General features: G+C 39.8%; 1 protein-coding gene across 24 annotated transcripts in view; it reads right to left on the bottom strand.

Annotated features, from left to right (window-relative positions):
• Positions 1–22,476, bottom strand: part of ANK3 (ankyrin 3) — a 328,888-nt gene that overhangs the window by 66,309 nt on the left and 240,103 nt on the right. For all 24 annotated transcript variants that reach the window (XM_037062711.1, XM_037062709.1, XM_037062715.1 and 21 more), the window contains 3 exons: positions 11,784–11,890; positions 5,341–5,565; positions 2,499–2,653 (listed from right to left, as the gene is read on the bottom strand). In XM_037062711.1, the coding sequence (XP_036918606.1) occupies positions 2,499–2,653; positions 5,341–5,565; positions 11,784–11,890 (487 nt within the window). The remainder of the gene's footprint in view (positions 1–2,498; positions 2,654–5,340; positions 5,566–11,783; positions 11,891–22,476) is intronic.

The following is a 22,476-nucleotide window of genomic DNA, read 5'->3' as shown; positions in this document are numbered from 1 at the left end:
AAATGAAGGAGAACATAGAATATCGTGTTTTTGCTAGAACTGCAGTGTCCAATGAGGTGGCCACAAGCCACATGGGGCTATGTGAAATTAACTAAACTTAAATAAAATTAAAAATCACCTTCCCCTGTCGCACGGTCACATCCTGAGTACTCGGGAGTCAGTTGCGTGTGACTAGCGATTGCTCTTGGGAAGCGCAGTGCACGTAATTCCATCGTCGTGGAAAGTTCCATTGGACAGCACTGCCTTAGAATATTCAGTGTTCTTGCTAGAATATTGTTACTTTCTCAGTCCTTTCCTCAAAGTACATGCTCCTCTTTAATTTTTTTTTTCTCCTGGAGATCGACACTAATGAATTTTGGAGTAGCAGAAATACACTAACCAGACCTTTCCTCCATAAGCTACACATTGGAAAGTGGTTCCTCTTTCTGCCCACTCACCGGGATTGGGTGAGTGTCTGAATCACTGTGCCTGATTCTGGTGACTCATTGGTAATCAGGACTCGTACCCTGCCCTCAGGGGCTTACAGAATCAGGGCAGCTATCCATGAAAAAGGAGAAAATTCTGTGTAGTAGATGCTACATTTTAAAATCAGTAAGCTACATTTGCATTTAATGAACCCTGGGTATATTAAAATATGTTTATGTTTTATTTTCCTTAAAAGAAAACAAAAAAACTATCCTCTATGGAAAGCCCATTTTCTTATTCTCTCCAACTTTGATTCTCAATTATCTATATTCTTTCATTATTTCAAAATGCTAATTTAATTCATTCTCTTAGGGTTTATTTTTTAAAACTTTTGGTTGTATATTCTTATAAATCTCCTTCTAAGAGAATGACTATATTTCATGCCTGAAAAGAAGGTAACAAAAATGAGAAATTCTAATTACCATTGCATGTTCCTATCTATCAGAAATCACTCAAAGTTGTAGATTTATATGATATACTTACCAGTATTATGCAGAGACATTTAATGTTTGTTCATTAAATACAGAACACTTAAAGTGGCTATCCTTCTGGACCTTTAAATCTGGAGGTTTGTAGGAATTTTCCTCTTTAGGTTTATTTTCCTCTCTACAAGACACACACATTCCTAAGATAAGGGAGACCTAGTTAAACATCTTTGAAAACAGGTAGGACTAGATTCTAGCCCTGGTGGGGCTATTTAGTGGAGGAATCTGCTATGTTACTTGACTTGTTTGAACTTCAGTTCCTCCATGAAAATTGCCCACTTTGCAGTACTATGCTGTCATTTAAAGTTTTCATTAAAGAAGGCATTTATCAGCATCTCATGAATGCTAGATACTCAACAATTACCAGTTTCCTCCTAACGTGCAGTAGGGACACCCTGAAATTCCTGGTTGGCTACAATTAACTGTGTCTTATGCAAAACTTTTGGTGTGACAATTTTTTTTGTGTGTCTATAGAATGAATATAATAGAGTTGATAGCTGATATTTATCAAGGGCTTACTAGATGACAGGGGCTTTACTTCATTAGTCTTCACACAATTATTTTTTCTTAACAGCCCTACAAAGGAAGGAGGGTAATCGGCGTTTTCAGAGGGATCCTGGAGCTTGCCCGGGGTCATCCCTACGACACCCTGGGTCTGCCGCTCCTCGCTCCACCCTGGGAAACCAGGAGACCTTCCGGGAAGCATTCCAGACACAAATGGATTAAACAGTCAGAGTGTGAATTTTAGGGTATGTGAATTAAATCTCCAATAAAGCTATGATTTAAAACAACTGCTGAATTTGCAGTGATTAGGAAGTCAGTATAAAGATTAGCTTTATTTTATGCCGAGCTTGGTCTGTAATTACATTTTACATGTTTTAAGGAAAACTCTGCATCAAATATCTACTCTCAATGAAAGTCCATTCCCAATGTCCACTAAGAAAAGGTGCTATGATTCCAAGGATCAGACAGCCTGCAGGTGTGTGTGTGTGAAGAAATGACAAGTTTGGTTCTAGGTCAGTCTAGCTGGTCAAAGAATAAGACACCGAAGCACCAAAGATTCTATTAGCCTGACACCTATTTTTTAAGTGGAATACAGGCCAATAAAAATTCATGAAGAATATTGAAAGAATCTGGGGAAAAACTGAGATTAAAACACAGTCCAGAAATAATTCCAAAAATAAAATATGAACATATTTTCTTAAAATGTTCTGCATACTTTGCATACCTTCCATTATTATTTCATCCCCTCCTTATATATTTTTGACTTAGAAAACTTTCTTGGATTTTGGAAAGATTGATGTATTTGATTAAGGACTGAAACAATCACAACAGCAGCTGTACATGAGTATCATGGGGGAAAATGCTGGTTAGATTAAATGGGATTTCAGGCCTTAGATACAGAAAACAACAATAAAAGTTGAGGAACCTGGCTCTCAGCTTGACACACAAATGTGTGAAATTCAAGGACTGTTTCTTTTAGTCTAGTCACTCCTTTGGTTTTCATTCCTGCAGAGAGTCACAGAAACAATGCGTCACCAGGATTACCTTCATCCATGCCGTTTAGTAATTCTGTTAAATCTTCACTTTTACTGTCAAACTGATGCTCCTTCCACGTTTCTCCATTTTCACTTCGAAGAACAATGAGTTCTCTCTCTTTTCCTCTCATAGACCCAAAGTGAGGTATTTCCACTATGACAGGGCTGGAAAAAAATCCACATTATTTTGGTGTCATGTTAAATATATTTGTAACATCATGCTTTAAAGAAATGTTTCATTAACAGTATTCATTTGAAAATCAGAGGTGCCACTAAGGTTGGGGATGACTTCAAAGCTGCAGAATCATTTGCTAATTAAATAATATATTAGAAGCTGGAAAACATGCCATCATTCACTCATTCACAATCAATTCTTGAGGGCCGACTGCAGGTTAGGCTTTTGATTTAATTGGGGGGTGGTGGTGGTGGTGGAATATTTAGCACATATGAGAAGAAATTCTGATTCACAGAATTGATCATTATAAAAAATAGACCGTAAGAAAGCAACTTGGTCCATTAAAAAAAGTACTCTAGGTATATTGTTATGCAAAATGCTAATGATTTAAAAGGACACAGTCATTATTTATTTTGTAAATTTCCTACTTCAAAGATCACTGATTCTTTTCCCCTTAGCAAGAAAACATCAGTATAACAATCCATTCCTCCCACAGTCAGTCTCCACGGCTTTCATGGCCTGGGTAGTGAAGACAGCTTCTCTGATTTCCAATTTGTGGAAGGCAGCTTCGTTTCCTAGCTCTAGTATAACCTGCAGAGGAATATTTAAATTTTCTGAAAAAGCACTTGTTGGTTTGAAATTATATAATGATCTACTAATTTTTGACAGTGTCCTTTTGAAAAATAATAGCTGCAAATTGAAGACAGCCAATCCACCATAGGAATAGTTTTTATTAGACTTTAAAATAGGATAAATGCTAAAAAAAGAAACGAATGGAAGTAAGCAGACCACAATCACATACGAGTTACGTAGCTGGATTGTGCAGCTTTCTTTCATGACATTTAAGTAGACAGTATCATTATTCTCCTACAGAGCTTGTATGTAACCTCAGCTCTCCACCTATGTACTTATGTAGATAAAAGGTACAGTGCTGGTAATGATCAAATACCATGAAAAAACATGGATAGCTGATGTATTACAAATGCACTCGCTGAAAATGGTGTGACAAATGCAATCACTTTACTTTTGGCAAAATAATTATGATTAATTCAAATTAAGGATTAAAAAATCCTTATGCCTTTATTTTTTCACAGGTCAAGGCAAAATCAACTATTCCTGGTAGTGTTAATAATTTCAAAGGTTATTCCCCACGGTTTTTAAGTGCCAGCTGATAATTAGATATTAAATATTTTTGAGAACTATATACAATCTTTGCAGGTTAATGTATCAGATACTGTCTCTGTAAATATTTAAGGAGTGTGACTTTGCATATGACACTCAATGTCACTGGAGAGAAGGTATGACAAGGATCTCCGACCGGGGTGAAAGCCAAGCGTAACTTTTCATAACAGGTCTCTTCATGCAGACTGCCAAGGCACATACACCAAACGGACAAGCAAACAAACAACAAACACCAACACATTTCGGCTTAAACAAAATAAAACAAAACAATTTAATACCTTCAGTAGAATATCCTATATGCTGACTATTTGGTTTTCTTTCTATATCTTGTATGCCCAACATTTTTCAAAATCAGTTTACTTCTTGATCACTTTGCCTTCTCAGAGCCCACGGAAATTAGCACATAAACTTTATTTTTAAAGGTAACTCCACACACATACATACACACACATATCTTACTTATAGTAAGTATTGATTCAAAGCTCGTAAATACCGTCTCCTATACCTGATTCAAAGTACACTGCCAGTCTGTCTTACAGGCTATCATGTTCAGTTGAAGCTTTTCAAATTAAAGAACAGCTTGCAAAAGCACAGAGTAATGGAAGCGGAATGCTGGCGATGAGTCCCACACACTCAAAAAGCACAAGAGAGGCAGCGGCGCTAGGTCAAGTCAAGCCACTATGGTTTTGTTTTCTTTCAGTGACACACATCAGCTGAAAGCATCAACCATTGAAGACACAAAAATAAACTTAAGACAAGGATAAGACCATGAGAATGACAGAAAAAAACTGAAAGATGAAAAGAATTGTAGACATTCTGTATCTTGTCTATGAAGAGCCTACCCAATAAATTTTGTTCCTTGAGGCCCAAGCTGCAGGATTCGGCTAACCAAGCTCTCACCCTCATTTACAGGGGGAGGATTGGTAGGAAGATGCAGTTTACTGAATAACATCCATGCAGCAGGAAGAGAAACGAGAAGGGGAAATCGTGAACAAACTGTCCGTCACGACAGAGCCTGCCTGATTTGCACCCAAGTGCCACCTCAGAAAATGAATGCAATTCATTCATTCATTTTTTTTGTAACACCATATCACAATGGATTGTTTTCCACAATGGTGATCCTTGTAAAAGGACGTGTACCCAAAGTAGCCATTTGTTCAACGTGGTGATATAATTCCAGGACCTATATTTTTTCCCCTAAGAATGGCGCCTTGACTGCTAGGGGGCTGTCGGGGTTCCGTGCACTCACTGAGCAGAGAAACATGCTTCTTGGTTAGTAAAAGCTTTTGACCAGCCAACTGAGTTAAGGGAGTATCAGCCTATTAGCTTCTCACAGAATTACACAGCTTTGTGACCTCTGGCACTACCCAAAAGGTGCACTCAATCAAAATCGTCCAGCTGAGTAGTTTTAATGGTTAACTTCTTGAGGTAAAGGTAAAGAAAATCAAAGATGCGGTTATGTAGGGCCAAGATTAAAATCGACAAAATAACTTACCCTAAAAATTGTGCCCCTGCAGGACCCATTTCTACCAGCCTACTGGCTAATCCCTCTCCTTCCACCATGGGGGGTGGGTTGGCCAGTTTATGTCTCTTTACCAAACGGCAGGTGATGCGGGTGGGGGCCGTACACTTGCGTGGAGGAATGATGATTCTCATCCCGTGGTGACGGCTTCCTCTCATGGACCCACCTCTTGCATCCACCATGAAGCTCACCAGAAACCTGCAGGGAGAAGATCAGAGACCAAATCAAGGGTAGAAATAAACCATCTTCAGAGTAGGTTTTGAAATTAACTGTTGAAGTTTAAAGCGACAGACAATGTAACTATCACTGCCTCTCTTTAAAAATAAATTGGAAGTAAATACGGTGGAGTCACATCAAACATGCATTTAACTTGTGAAGTGGGTGAAGAGTGAAACATGACAACGTAGTTGCAGTAGAATGCACCCCCTGAGAGAAGCCAATCGCCTGTCAATCACCCAAAGGGCAGGAAGAGTGACTGTTTCCAAGTTGGAACAAAAACTGGCTATTAAAGGACCATCACGAATTTAAAACCGAAAACAAAACCACTGCATGTGGTCTCCTGTGGGTGGTTTAAGCTATACTCAAGGTTTGTTTTAACTGCAAATGGTTTTAGTCATTTGCTGACTATGGAATCTCTCCCTGACAAGTAAGATGAAACTCCACAGTATGTCCTGACATGTACAGCTTGTAAAATGAGTGCATATTTAATCATACCAACACTCTAATTTTTACTATCACAAAGCAGAAGGTAATAAAAGCAGATGACTAGTTTTCTAAGACAATTTTGATGGAAAGGGATTTAACCTTTTCATTATAAATGTCTTTAAAATGGTTTAAAATAACCTACATATAAATATTTCTATGGCAATACAAAGTATTATAACTTGAACTTTTTAGAAAATATCTCCAAACCGTATAATTCTGCCATTGGCCTTGACATTAAAGCTAATGGGAAATACATGAAAACATAGATATGATCACGTAAAGAAATGAATCGTGTCATATCAAGGTGAGAGCACATTGCAATTGTGATTTCTGCTATGTGCTTGTGCAAAGAAGTCTCCTGATCAGTTCTCCCACCTTTGCGATGATGCTGTAAAACCACTCCCGTGAACACAAACCAATGAGCCCAGCACGTGGGGGAGGGCAAGCCAGGCAGGCGAACAGAAACATGGATCTGCGTGTACTCATTTTCACATGCACAGATGTGTTGATTACTGGGACAGCACCAAATGTGGATGATCAGAAAATTGTTTGAATATCTACAGTGTTTTAAGAAAAAAAATAATCCCATCCATCAAAATCCTCTATTATTTATTCTATTCTAAAAAGAGTTCTAACACCCTGCGAATAGATTTTTCAGGACCCTGCACAGAGGTCCTAGCTGGGGACCCTTTCCTAAAGAATCCCTTCCAAGTGCCTCTTAACCTGGGAAGAGTAACGTCTTCGATAAAGCAAATGGACTCACTAGGCCCCTGGGGAGAGACATAGCACGGGGACCTGTTAAAATTTTAGCCAATCCAATTTTCAGAACCTACTCTTAGTCATCAGAGGTGGAATCAACTTTACACCCTCTTGCTCATTTTGGATCTGGCCATTTTCCTTTGTATTAATTTATGTTTTTTTAATAACATTATACCCTACATGAGGGCCTGGGGCCACTAAGTATGAGGGGAGGAGACGAACCCCCTCAAAAAACAAAACAACAACAGCAAAAAAACCCCAAAACCCCACTTCTTCCTGGTCAAAGACAAAGATGCATGTTCACTTACAGACGTGTCCACATGAACCGTCTCCAGTGCTGGATATTACAAGGTTCACCTGAACCTACTCTGGGGAGCCTACATTTTCTCAGACATATAAATGTTTAACAACTACTTTTAGTCAGTAACAAAGACAATGTGGCTATGAAGTCTAAGACAAAACTGATCTTTCCCAGCATTTAGTAGTTAAAACCAACTTGTGATTGAGAAGAACAGTAAGAGAATGGATTAAAAAATGATTCAAGACAAACTGTGGGTTTGAAAATGCAGTTGCTTTAGTAAAAATAAACACTGGGATGTTTACAGTGAATGGGCAGCGTCTGCCCTGGCAGCAAGCCGCTGAGCCTCAATAATGCAGATCGTCTTTCAGAGCAGGTCTGTTCTGCTCACTGCTTCATCTGCAGAGCCGAGCACAGTCCCTACACACAACGAACGTGCACTGAATGAACTAATGAACAAAACTATTTGTTGACTGTGCTTAGAAACTGCCTAGGGCAGACTTGGTTAATAATAATAACAACAAATAATAATATGTGTATGTATATGTATATATGTGTGTGTAAATGTTTATACATATATATATGTTTATGTGTTTATATATATTTCTCATATTTATATACATAAGTGTATATATAAATATGTTTATATACTTATATATATATAAACATTTGTAGCTCAGCAGTCTTAAGGTAGTGTAAGAAAGTAATCAGCCCTGGCTGGTATAGCTTAGTGGATTGAGCCCAGGCTATGAACCAAACAGTTGCTGGTTCAATTTCCAGTCAGGGCACATGCCTGGGTTGTGGACTAGGTCTCCAGTAGGGGGCCCATGAGAAGCAACCACACATTGATGTTTCTCTCCCTCTCTTCTGCCCTCCCTCTAAAAATAAATAAACAAATAAAAATTTGAAATAGAAGGTAATCAGTGTCAATATGAAAATATCCCAACTGCAAAGACTTTCAGAACCAAATGGAAAAAAATATGGCTTAGAAAATTTTAATGACAAACTGGAATAATGTCTGTGTTCTGGTAGCACACAGAGTAGAGCTGGAGCTCGGGACCAATTACTGCTTTTCTAAGGCCATCATGCTATAGAGCCAACAGACTGGGGAAAGGGGGGAGTACAGAGTAAACAGGGTAGGGGCCCTGCTATTCAATTTCATTATGAAATATAATGATTTGCTTTCAAACTCATTCTTTACATATTCTGTACAAAATAAAATTCCATGTGGTATAACTTACAGAAACAAATTAAAAGGTGATATTTAATTATATGTATCATATCTTACTAATATTTAAACAAAAGCAGGAATTCTACAAATGGTCCTCAAATTAACACATGAATATTTCTAGTTTTAGGAACAGCAAGATGACAAATGCTGATACACTACAGACATCGACACAATCTAACTGTGGGGAGAAATCCACATAAATTAAAAATACAAAAAAGGATGGGTCACATAAAGGACACAGTTATCACCTTGAATCATACTGAGGAAGTGGAGAAGAATAGCTGCAAAATAATTTAGAAAGCAAATGGGAAAAATTAATGTAAGATAATTACAAGCAAGCAACAGAAAATGTCAATGATAAGCAAAAGAAAAATAAAAACCATCAGAACACGAAACCAAGGCATCTGGCATTTGTGGGGAGACTTGGAAAAAATATTTGCCATAAATAAGCTAGTCCACAGACCTGGCACAAGTGAACTATTTCTAAGTATATACCAAGTCTATGCTCTTTTCAAATAAGCCCATATTAGCAACCATTACTTTTGCTCTCCTGCATATATGTCTATTGTCTTTCAAAAATTCAAGGAGAGATGATTTACATATTCAAATACTTCATTGTTTCCAATATATGGGAAAGTTCATTTCCGATTGTGTTACCCTATGCTCCCTCAACTCCTCAGTTAACTAAACTAATGGTAGCACTCTCCTTTCCCACAGGGAAGGCACAAAATGCTGGTTCTAGATCTTTCTGAAACGTGGTGGCAATTCACCAGGCCTGACTCGAAGAACCCTCCAATTCATCTGCCTACCAAATGTATTCCAGGTATTTTATACTTTCCTTCTACACTCTGGGTGTTTTTGCTTTTGCAATTTCAAACTCATATATAATATAAACTGCGTAGCTAGTTTTAGCAGTTTAATAATTGTCATTACTATAATTAAAGGTTTTTCTAATTTAAAGAAATACAACGTTAATGACTCAAAGACCACCACGTAGTTCATAGTTTACAAAGCACTTTTGTGTAAATTCCTGCCAATTGAGTGATACTGCAGTGATTCGTTTTTCAAAACTGTGAAGTTCCAAGCTACAAGTCTTTAAGAATACTTTAACTAACCAGCACACTACTCGGAATCTCAGACTTTTCATCTGTAAACTGAGATAACGTGTAAAACTATTCTCATGGTATCATTTTAGGTTCAAAATACATTAAATAATACATGTAAAACATTTAGCACAATGTCAGGTACATGAAAAAGCACACGGTAAATGTTAGCTTTACAATTTATTTTAATTAAAAGCAGCAAAAAAACACTTCATATAATACATATGGAACTTAATAAATGTTAATTATTGTTAATTTATTTGATTCCAAATGAATCAGCCCTTGTCCTGGGTCACAACTAATCTGTGGTCTAAATGCCAATGTCAGAGGTGAAAATACCTTGAAATTTCACCATCTGAATGTAATTATTGCTATTCCATGTGTAACATCTATGGGATAGATGGGATCTTATGAGTAACATCTATCCCAAGTTTGAATAACCTATAGGTAAGGAATCCCATTATTTAATGATACATTGATGATCAATTCAGCAGTCGAAGCAGGACAGCTTTCAGCCAGCAGCCTTGGGTTTTGCTGACAGCGAGACAGCAAGGAGGCCTGTCTGATGTGGCTCTTACCACAATTCTTCTTGTGGACATATGTTGGTAGTTATTTTTCTTCAAGTGGATTTCTCTATATTCTTTTTTTCTTATTGTAACTTTTATAATTGCAATTATAATTTAATTATAATTTAATTTCAGGGATGCAGAAGGTACCAAACTTGATCTAGAGATTTTAAATTATATTTCCTTTTTGAAGGAAAATCACACAAAACCGACCATTTGTCAAATCAAAGGCCTGTATCAAGAGAAAATATATAGGAACATCAGAGTTTACTGCTTATTTAAAAACTGAATTTTTGAGTGAAATTCTTCTGTCATTTGAGGGCAAAGCACCAAAGCACTAAAACCAAGACAGCACTGGGATTTGAGCCCAGGAACAGAAAACACACCAGGGCGGGACATGAAGCCAAGTTAACACTAGGTGAGCGGTTTACTCAGTGTGCCTCTGTGGCGCGCTTCTGTGTCCCAACAATTTTTAAACAAGCAATACCTGACTCAAGGTAGTCAAGGGCACTGACCTCTTTCCCCTTACACTGGCAAATAAAAAAAATGGTAATAGCCAATACAACCAATCCAATGGTGTGAATGAATCAAAATTTTATCTTTTTTTTTTTTTTTGCCCTGGCTGGTGTAGCTCAGTGGATTGAGCACGGGCCTGCGAACCACACGATCGTGGTTCGATTCCCAGTCAGGGCACATGCTTGGGTTGCAGGCCAGTCCCCAGCGGGGGACTCACGGGAGGCAACCATACATTGATATTTCTCTCCTTCCCTTCCCCTCTAAAGATAACTAAATAAAATATTTTAAAAAATTTTATCTATTTTTTGTCAGATGGGCAAAAATATACTTTTCGGTGTGCCGCAGATTTTTAGTAATTACTTTTTGGGTGCCACTAGGTGAAAAAGGTTGAAAATCACTGGACTTCATGGTCAGAAGGAATTTGGGATAAGCTGGCCACAAATATGTCACCACCCCTCCACTCTGTTCTCGGAAAATGCAGAGGTCGCTGATTTTATCTCCCTTCTAACTGCCTGCTTAAACTACATACCTAGTTGATCAATGTTCGTCTGCTACGTAACCTTCCTACGGAGGCGGTAAGGAGCAGTCTGCCTCACTGCCCACAGCATCAGGCCAGGCAGCTGGAACAGGAAGTCATCCAACCCCGAAATGGAAAATTCTGCGAGCCCCCTTCCCCCAAAAAAGCCTGCCCACTTTGTCCCCAACCTATAAAAACAGCCACACAGGGCCAGCCCCTGAGCCAGTTCGGGGGACCTTCCTTTCCTCTGGGTTCCCTCCCTTGTGCTTGAGTGTCAGTTTAATAAAATCTGTCTGGAAATTTCTCTGGGGTTTCCTCTCAATTTCTATCTTGGGGAATCTAGGAACCCCAACACCAGTAACAATATGGTGAGGCAAATTAATCTAAATACCTATATACGTACTTTTTATTAGAAAGGAAAATCGGATACTTAATCAAAGACCTAGAAATACCATCACAGCCAGGAAAATTTTAGGCACCCAAACTTTCATGAATTTCCTCTCTCATACTGTGCTTCCATTACTAAAAATAGATACACAAATTTGCTTAGAAAAATATTTACTAATGAGTTACAAATATGCCACATACACTCACTAGCAAAGTCCCATAGAAGGTCAATATTCCATACATACAAAGCTTGTCAATATGAGTTTATAACTGCAAACGTTAAATGCCATGTAAATTTAGTAAGATAAAGAAAAATGACTTTTAGGTCACTTACCCAGAATGAACAGGACTTGAGACAAGATTGACATTGTCCAAGGTGTCTGCAGCCCAGCTATAGTGTCTAAGAGAATCTGAATCAAATTCTCTAGTGAATGTTAGATGCTGAAAAATAAAATGATAGATTGCATCAACAACCCACACAGACACTGGCTTCGCTGAACTTACAATAAATACCCAAATGTCTCTATAAGGACAGATACTACCCATGTGTCTCTGTAAGTCCAGAGAGTGTAACACTCAAAATAAATACTTTAATGTACTTCACTCCAGATCTACATTGATGTTTCAAGAATCAGAACATAGGAGACTTCCAGACAAGATGGAGGCAAAGGCAAACATGGCTCACCTCCTCGCACAACCACGGGAAAACTACAGCTAAACTACAGAGCAAATATCACTCAGAACTGTCAGGAAACCGAGCTGTATGGAAAACTAAGGAATTAAAGAAACCACGTTCATCCAGGTGGGTAGGAGGGACAGAGGGGTGGAGACGCAGAGACACGGAATAGTCTGGTCCCAAATCCATGTGTGGTGGGTATAAAATGGAGGGGTATCATAGGAGTGAGGGGTCCCAGCCCCACACCAGACCACCCAGTTCAGGATTCCAGTGCCAGGAAGATAAGTCTCCACAACAGCGGGTTGTAAAAACCAGTGGTGGGTGGGTCAATGGAAGAAACTGCAGGATTCTTAGGCATCTCCTCTTGGGAGACCTGTGCACAAGGACTTACTTAGACTCACTCCCTCTGAGCTCCAGCACCAGGGCCAATACCTTGAAGGGCACCAGTGGCATATAGAGAAGAACTGGGGTGCGAGCCCCTGGCATGAGGATGAGAGCTGGGGAATAGTTTCCTCCCAGACAGAACTGCAGAGAGTGGCCATTGTTCTTTTTCCGAGCCCACCTCAACATAGAGCCAGAGTGAGGGGTACCACATCTGAGTCTCCATCAGCCTGGCTCACACAGTGATAAGCCCCTCCCTGACAATTACCTAAGGTCTGCCCCATCCAACTTACAGGCCCACCTAAGCTGGCAGCAGTGGTTTTCCTTGTGAAGGACTGGGCTAGGCCAGGGTTCAGACCTAGACCTTTCTAAATGTGCTCAAACACGCAATAGCTGAGCCCAGGCCCTGTACCTCTCACTGAGTGGCCCCAGGCCCAGCACTAGCAGCGGCCATCTGCAGACTGCTTTAGAGCTTCAGCCAAGGGGCCCCAGACAGAACACAGGTAGAGGCTGACCTTGGCCTGCACCACTGAGGGAATCTGAGGGCCTGCTCACCCAGCAGACAGTTACAGAGCACAACGGAGCACTACTCAACCGCCTCCACAAGGCACATAGGGAGGTGGATGCTAGCCAGGGGCACAGCCAGTCCTACCAGTTGTCTGGACTGGGTAAATCCCTCCCATTGACTGGCTGACAGCACTAAACACTCATCTACAAGAGAAGGGAGTGTTCAGCCCTCACAGAGGGCACACCTCAAGTACCCCGCTTGGGGGATAGGGGAGGCTGTGCCATTGGACCCTACAAGACAACTACTACATGCTACCAGGACATGGAGTCAAAGCAGCTCTACCTAATCCACAGAAACGAACACAGGGAGGCTGCCAAAATGAGGGGACAAAGAAATATGGCCCAAATGAAAGAACAGATCAAAACTCCAGAAAAAGAGCTAAATGAAATGGAGATAAGCAATCTATCAGAGGCAGAGTTCAAAACAGTGGTTATAAGGATGCTCAAAGATCTTATTTCGGACCTCAACGGCATAAAAAAGATCCAGTCAGAAACGAAGGATACACTAGTTGAAATAAAGAACAATTTACAGGGAATCAACAGTGAAGTGAATGAAGCCAAGAATTCACATCAATGATTTGGAACATAAGGAAGAAAAAGACATCCAATCAGTACAGCAAGAAGAAAAAAGAACCCAAAATATTGAGGACAGTGTAGGGAGCCTCTGGGACAACTTCAAACGTTCTGATATTACATCACGGGGGGTGGGCGGCAGAAGGAGAAGAGAAAGAGCAAATAATTGGAATCTATTTGAAAAACTAATAAAAAAAACTTCCCTAATTTGGTGAAGGAAATAAACATACAAGTCCCAGAAGCACACAGAGTCCCAAAGAAGATGGATGCAAAGAGGACCATCAAAACACAGTATAATTAAATGTCAAAAGGTTAAAGTTAAAGGGAGAGTCTTAAAAGCAGCAGCAAAAAAAAAAAAAAAAAAAAAAAAAGCAGATGATTACCTACAAAGGAGTTCCCATAAATTGTCAGCTGATTTCTCAAAAGAATCTTTGCAGGCTAGAACAGACTGGCAAGAAGTATTCAGAGTGATGGGAAGCAGGGACCTACAACCTAGACTGCTCTACCCAGCCACGGTATCATTTAGAATGGAAGGGCAGATAAAGTGTTTCCCAGAGAAGGTAAAACTAAAGAAGTTCATTATCACCAAACCATAACATGAAATGTTAAATGGACTTATTTAATGAAAATAAAATAAAAAATATAAACACTAAAATAGCAATAAGTACATAACTATCAACAACTGAACCTGAAAAACAAACTAAACAAGCAAGCAGAGCAGAAACAGAATCATCAATATAGACTCACTGGGAAGGTGGCCAGTGGGGAAGGTCTGGGGGAATCAGGGAAAAGGTGGATGAAGAGGAACAAATTGGGAGTTACAGAATAGGCAGGGGGATGTTAAGAGCAAGTACAGAAATGGAGAAGCCAAAGAACTTATACGCATGACCATGGACATGAACAAAAGAGGTGGGATCGCTGGAGGAAGGCGGGGTTGCTGAATACAGGAGGGCAAGGAGAAAAAACTGGATAATCAATAAAACAGCAGAATCAATAAAAAAGAATTAAAATATAAAATGTATTGATATGCGATATTATTTCCATCTTTGAAGAAAGCACCATGAGTAACTGGTATAGTAAGAGGAATCAGAAAAATAATTCTGACCATGATTTTAAGCACGTTAACACTTAGTCAAATTAATTCTGTGATAACTATAAAATTCTTTCCCACATCTCAAAATAAAAATAAAAATTCAATCTTGGTGACTTCTGTTTCCGAGTGGTGCAGAGTAGCTTGGTGCTGCTGCCAAGCACACCAGACAAATATGGCAATCACCTTGGGATGTGGCAGAGAACAGCTGAGGCATGAACTGGAGGAGCTGTACTGCAGACAGGGGAAGATTTTGAACAGTTGAACTGAGGTTTTGTTGCCATTTTTAACTTGGGCATTTGTCAATAACCGGTGCAGAGGGAACTGGGGCTTTTGTATTTGCAGGGACCACTGCTGGGGAACAGAAGAACTGAAGAAGTTTAGGAGAGACTTGGGTACCCTGGAGCGTGCTTTCCTTAAGAACATTGGTTGAATTCTGGGGCTGCACAGGACGGGAAACTCAAAATCCAACCAGAAAAATCTCTGAAAGGCACATGGAGCTTTTTTGGCAGTTTCATGAGAAATAGATTTAGTTTGGGATTTGTCTGCGGAGGAGACTTGAAAATCACACCAGAATTTCAAATAAAGACCCTGAAGGTCCAGGGACAAAGCAGGGGTCGTCTCAGCTTTACTCCAGCTGCAAACCAGCCTCTCATTTCAGCAGACTCTTCATAGGATTAAATAACGAGCTACCACCGTCTGCCTAGCAGAGGGAGGGTGAACCCTCTTCGGAGGAATAATACATCGTCTCTGGATGTGTCATGACTGAATCTTTCTTACCCTTCGCGTCTAGCATGCAAGGAAAAATTGCCAGGTGTGGCCAGAGCACGTGAACAAAAACAGAAAAAAATCCAGGCACTATAAACAGATCCCAGTCATCCTACATGCTGAAGTATGCTAGTAAGAACTTTAAATAACTATGATTAGTGTGTTTCAGAAAATAGGGGAAAAGAGAGAAAAAGGAAAATAAAAGGAAGGTAGTTCGACAAAGCACTGGAATATATGTAAGAAAGAGTCAAACGAGCATTTGTCTAGTTTTCAACACAATATTAGTTCTCAACTAACACAATAAAAAATGAGGTTAGTGAACTGGAAGCATAAATAGAAAACTATACAAAGTGAAGGACAGATTTTCTTAAAAAGAATAGAAAATACAGAAAATAACCAGAGACATGTACAACAGTGAAATCTCAATTTGTGTCCTGTTAAGTATCTGCTCAATATTGAAACCCCACTGAATGACAGAACTCAGAGAAAATAACAAAAATGATAGCATTAAAGTCAAAAAGAATGCCTAGAAACTAGGGCAACATTGTTTAAAATAAAAAGTAGGAGAGAACATATGAGAAAGCAGATAAATCAGTTCAGGAATTTAAAACCTTCTTCCCCTCTCCAAACAAAAAAATATCTAGAAAGAGAAAAATAGTAAAATAAAGAAGAAATCGAGGAAGTAATTCAAGAAACTTCCCCAGAGCCAAAGACCTGAGTCCCAGAGAGGAAGGACCCACACAGGGACGAGCCTGCGGAGAAGCGCAGACCCAGCTACAGCACATCACCGTGCGGCCTTGGAGCCTGGGGACACAGAAAGATTCTCCAAACTCAGAGAGAAAAAATGGCCACAGATGACAGATTTCGACCAGACTTTTAAGAAAAGAAACAAAACACCCTGAAGTTAAAGGTGAACCTTCAGTCTTCTGAGGATATGATTTTCAACCCCCAATTCTATAACCAGCTAAAAAATGTATGACTATAGAATTTAGAATTATATAAAAGCCTCTCTTTCTCATATCTATGGGTATACACACACACACACACACACACACACAAGTTGTCTGCTGCACTCTGTAAAGGAAACTACTGAAAGATGGGCTCTACCGAAACAAAGGACTGAACCAAGAAGTAAGGCACAGGGTCTAACACAGGAACAGGGGGTTTTCATGGTGACGAGGGGGAAGGAACCGGGGGACATCTGCTGCAGCTCACCTACCAGACACTCGACAAGTAAGAAAGCTCTAGGAGAGATGCATTAACTTGATGAATACAGAACATGAATACAGAACACCTAACAGGTGTGAACATACTGAGAGATTTGCACAACTGGGGAGGAGGGTGTGGGTTGAACTAGTGATTTGTATAGAGAACACCAACCAGATGTAAAATTCTAGGGAAAGCAAAATACTATGCTGGAAAGAAAATGCAATCATAATATACTTCACATCTGTAGGTAATATTTACATAGGTACAATATTAGAAGCAATGCATGCATATTGGTATAACTAAAATAGAAATACAACTGCTTTGGGAAAAGAAGGGGGTGGGAAAATAGGTGGGAGAGAAGAGGTATTTAAAAAATTAAAGCTCCCATCTTCCATTTGGGGGCATCACTAAATAATCCCGGTAATGAGGAAAAGCCAACAAGAAGCAACATACTTATTATTTAGTGGCATGAAAGTGTGTGAGAGTCATGAAAAGGCAGGCTAAGCAGTTGCCTCTGGAGAGAAGAAATTGAGGGCTGAAGGTTAATATGGAAATTCTCTTTTCCCTAATGAGTGTGTCTTGAAAAATGGCATAACTTTTATTACCCAAATTTGCGTAACTTTGATAATAATAAAACAAATTTTTAAAAAATCACTCTGAGCCCTGGCTGGTGTAGCTCAGTGGATTGAGCACAGGCCTGTGAACCACACGATCGCGGTTCGATTCCCAGTCAGGACACATGCCTGGGTTGCAGGCCAGTTCCCAGCAGGGGATGCACGAGAGGCAACCATACATTGATATTTCTCTCCCTCTCTCCTTCCCTTCCCCTCTAAAGATAAATAAATAAATAAAATCTTTAAAAAAATCACTCTAAATTACAAAGACTTTTTTAAAAGCCCTGAAGTCAAACTGAAAACAACAACTGCAGAGCACGGAAGTGCAAGTCCCTACCCTGTCTGGAATGCGGAGCAGCTCTCTCTGCTCTCAGTGAGAGAGGGCCTGTGTGGCGGATGAATGTGTGATCAAGGGCATTAGCAAGAGTTCACAGAACCAAGGTCCTAACCCCAAAATACATCACATCCAAAAGCTCCTGAACTCTATGTAGTTAAACCAAAGGCTGGGGGTTGAGTTTAGTGCAGCCTTATTTGCTGATTGTATTGACTTTTGGACACTGCAACTAACCAACCTTCAGAAGAGGGCAAAATATTTAGTATAAAGTGGGTGGTGCTGCGTATGGTATTTTTTCTAGCAAATTACAACTTCTACAGTTGAGGCTGTGAGGTTACTTTTCACATTTTTAAAAAAGTTCTGGTCAATTAATAATATCACTCTTCTTTGGCAATTACAGTAAATTATTTACCTTTGGCACTCTTAGAAACGTGACATTAATTATTGAGCCAATGAATTAGATCACACAAACAGGTATCACGGCCATCACGCAATATTCATCGAGGCAGGAATGTGCCACACACGGGGATTCCGCATCCCGTCAGGTGATTCCCATCCCAGCTCCTTGCCTCTTGCAACTCTTCACCACTCACCGAAACCTCGTCGTAACACAAGTGAACAGACATAATGAACAAATTACTTGTTCTAAACTATCAGCTACATGTTCCAATGTTTGTCCCATTTTTTCCCCCACAGAGGTCTGCTTAGGTTTATGGACAGACTTAATAATTCTAATAGCTGCAATACTGACAAACAAAACGCTCTTACTGCATTGCGTACATCTAAATAACAATAAGGTAATTCCACTGAACCTTTGGTTTTTAAAGGCGGAGAATGAATTGGTAGCTTCATTTTCAAGCTGCCTATTTCCGCGCATAATTTTTTCTACAGATTAGCATTTATTTAAACCTGAAGTGTGAAACTTGAACTATTTACTAATTTTAACTAAAAAAATATGAATTTGGAAATATTCCGACATGTTGTGCATGGCACCATGGTAGCAACAAAAAGCTTTCATTATTTAAAATAATAAATAGGAAACCACATGTGAAGATGGTTAAAGGAGATGAAGTGGAGTTGGCTCCCGAGTTTCCCACCACAAGTAGGGGTGTTCCCGGGTTTAACGGAAAAACTTGGCTTTGACGTTGAATCACAGACTTGGATCTGAAATCTGCCGTTGCCACTTGTTAATGGAGAACACTTCTTTTCCACTCCTAAGTTTTCCATTCTGGAATGGCAGCTCCACTGTGAAAGTGTGGGTCTCTCCCCGGCCCTTTACATTCTTTTTGACCATTGAAATGTGGAGTGGTTAATCTGAGTGGTGAATGTGGGAAAAGTAGCTGGGAAGGCTCTGCTCACGTCTGATTTGCACCCACTTAGGTCTGGGCTAGGTTTCAGGGCACAAACATCCTCCTCTGCCCCCAACTCTAGCTCCGTGAGGGGTGCTCCTGCCCTGGGCAGGTGATGCTGGCCACTGGTTAGGAAGTCTGTCTATGTCACAGTTTTAGTACGTGGGCCCACTTGGCTCAGACAGTAAGCCAGCCCTCAACCTGGCCTTCCGTGGGAATAAAGAAAATATAATATTTTGCCTTTGACCTTCCCTTAGCTTTGTTTATTGAAAGCCCTTTGGAGATGCGCAACAGTACCTGCTGGTTTCATGATCCATTGCATGTTTCTTAACTTTCCTAAGTCTCAGTGTTCTTATTTTTAAATTGAGGTCTGGTTGATAGGGAAATTAAATGAAAATATACATTAAAAATCTGGCACCAGAACAAGTGTTGGCTGGAAGTTATAACATCTGCTAATACATGTAGTAGTTTCTACTATCCCAAGGACTTTCATTTATATTAGCTCATTCATTAAAATCTAGTGATCTGTGGAACAGAAAAGTGTTCCAGGGTCAGCACTAACCATTTACACTTGTATACGCCAAATCAAGAGAACCCATTCGGTTAAAAGAATGCATCTTATAAATGCTTAGGTGTTACTTATTGACTTAAAAGTATTTAAATTCCTATGTTAACAGCAATACCTCTAGGCCTTTTCTGTTTATTGTTCTTTGAATCCTTAGACCCCAGTAGTTCTGGGTGGGAATATTATACCCATTTTATAGATGAAGAAATTGTAGTTCACAGAGAGACTTCAAACCTTTCACAACACAAGGCCAACACCAGCACTAGGTGGCTTTAGCTGAACACTAAGGAAAAATTCATAGTGACTTAATAAGACCTTACACTTCTGTATCAAAAATGATATAAATAAGCACATCCTTTTTCCTCTGGGCAGTGATGTCAAGGCGACTAGTAAAATCAAAGTGCACATTATTTAATAGAGCCCAAAGCCTGACTAATGATGATATCACCGTCTCCGAGAGCTTTCTACTTTCCAAAAATAGTTTCTCACTATCTCTATTCATCAGAGGAAAGACAAGAGCAAGTCCACACTAGCCTTACAGATGGCGACAAACCCAATGCCCAGGTCTGGAAACCAATGTCCAGGCACGGAAGAAAAGAGGTGGGAGACAAGAGAGTATTTGCACAGAAAAGAAAGAGAAATTTAATGAACTCGGTACTGGGTTCTCCAGGCTGCTGGCTGTCAACCCCGCTGTTGGATGACTGCAGTTAAGGTTCCTTCTGTCAACTCTGCTTCCCCTAGAAACCAGCAGATCAGCTGGTGGCCTCGACAGGGCCAGGGCAGGGGGAATCCACATGGGCGTCAGTTCCCTCGGACAAAGAATAGATGACTTAGTCTGCATCACTTCACAGCCCAGTGAATGGCAAGTCACAAAAACCTCACCAAGCCTCCACTGCCCCACTCCTAATTGACCCATTAGGGGAATGGGTCAAATTCTATCAACTGCCCAAAGTCACTGAGAAAATGAAATGACCCAAGTAATATGAAAGTGATTTGAAAATCTTACATTGCTATGTAAACAAAAATACAGGTAGTAATAAATCTAATTCTCTTTTTTCAATAATGGAAGATAATTTATTTCTTAAACTTGGATAACATTACAGCCATCTATGTATCTAAGACATAGATATACATACATCTATGTAAGTACAGACATAGGCTATCCCATGTAGTGTTTTAGGATAGCCTATGTCTTATCAGACTACAGAGATGTTAATCCCTGCTGGGTTAACAAGCAATAGGAGTATTTTGGCTGTGACAAATACGTGTCTAAACATCTAACAGACATATGAAAAGATGCTCAATGTCACTCATCATCAGAGAAATGCAAAACCACAATGACTACCATCTCACACCTGTCAGAATGGCCATGGTCAATAAATCAGTGAACAACAAGTGCTGGTGAGGATGTGGACAAAGGGAACCCTTGTGCACTGTTGGTGGGAATGCTGACTGGGGCAGCCACTGTGGAAAGCAGTATGGTGATACCTCAAAAAATTAAAAATTGATCTTCCTTTTGACTCAACGATACCACTTCTGGGAATATACCCGAAGGAACCCACAACTACTAATTCAAAAGAACATGAGCACCCCTATGTTCACTGCAGTGTTATTTATAATTGCCAAGATATAGAAGCTGCCCGAGTCTACATCAGGAGATGAGCGGATAAAACAACTAGGAGACATTTATACAAAGGAACACTACTCAGGTGTAAAAAAGAAGAAAATTGTATCATTTGTGACTTTATTGATGGACCTGGAGAACATTATGCTAAGTGAAATGAGCCAGGCAGAAAAAGACAAATACCACATGATTTCACTCATATGTGGAATCTAATGAATGAACTGAAGTAACAGGCAAAATAGAGACAGACTCATATACAGTGAACAGGTTGGCAGCTAAGCAGGAGGTGGGGGTAGAGGGACGGAACAGAAAGGAGAAAGGATTTTTGGACAACAATGTGGTGGTTCGGGGGAGGGGGCATAAGGGGACTAAATGGTAATAAAAATACGATAACAAACGTATTTAAAACAGCAACTCTTCCTGAGGTGAACCTGCTTTCCCCAGCTCTGCTACACTTCCTTTATTAGGATGGCCCTGTGGCTCGGTGGTCAGCGGCAGAATGGGTCCAAGTGGCCAGCAGACTAAAAATCCTGTTCTCAGCTCCACCCTCTAATGCCACCCAGTGTGACACTGCGCAAGTAAAATGCTCCTCCCAGACCCAGTCTCTTAGTCTGTAAGGTGGCTATGGCAATACCTAATCCATACAGTGGCTAAAAGTATGAAATGAGAAGATCCCTTTAACAAAATGTTGGGGCAGGTAGTGCACTACGTCTTGACATCACTGTGACTGACAGTAGATATCGGGTAAAAGAAATGGCAACCGGACACCACAATAAAGATTAGGTCTATCTGGACATCCAGCACAACTACTTGCAAATATTCTTTTAAGAAATGAATGCCGTCTTTTAAAAAAGTCTAATTCATAGTCACAGATAACAGAATGGTGGTTACCAGAGGCTGTAGGGTAGAGGAAAAGGGAGGATATTGATCAAGGATTAATTAATTAATCAACTTTCAGTCAGCCAAAGATGAACAAATTGTGGAAACCTAATGTACAGTACTGTAACTGTAGTTAATAATGCATCACATACTTGGAATTTGCTAAGAAGCAGATCTGAAGTGTTCTCATCACACAGAATAAAGGATAACCACTGAAGGTGATGAATATGTTAATTAGCTTGATTGTGGTAATAATCATCGCACAATGTGTGCATGTATCAAAACATCATGTTACACACCTTAAAAAATAAATTCCATAAAAGAAAACCTGATTCAAGCAGCAAAATAAAATAGAATTAAACACTTACTAAAGCAGGTTTTGTTTTTTTAAAGTAATT

This window comes from Sturnira hondurensis, unplaced genomic scaffold (assembly GCF_014824575.4).
Source record: "Sturnira hondurensis isolate 20B ecotype Veracruz unplaced genomic scaffold, ASM1482457v3 Scaffold0014302, whole genome shotgun sequence".
In the NCBI taxonomy this organism is placed as follows: Eukaryota; Metazoa; Chordata; class Mammalia; order Chiroptera; family Phyllostomidae; genus Sturnira; species Sturnira hondurensis.
The sequence above is the reverse complement of the archived record's forward strand: the minus strand, read 5'-3'. Positions and strand labels throughout refer to the sequence as shown.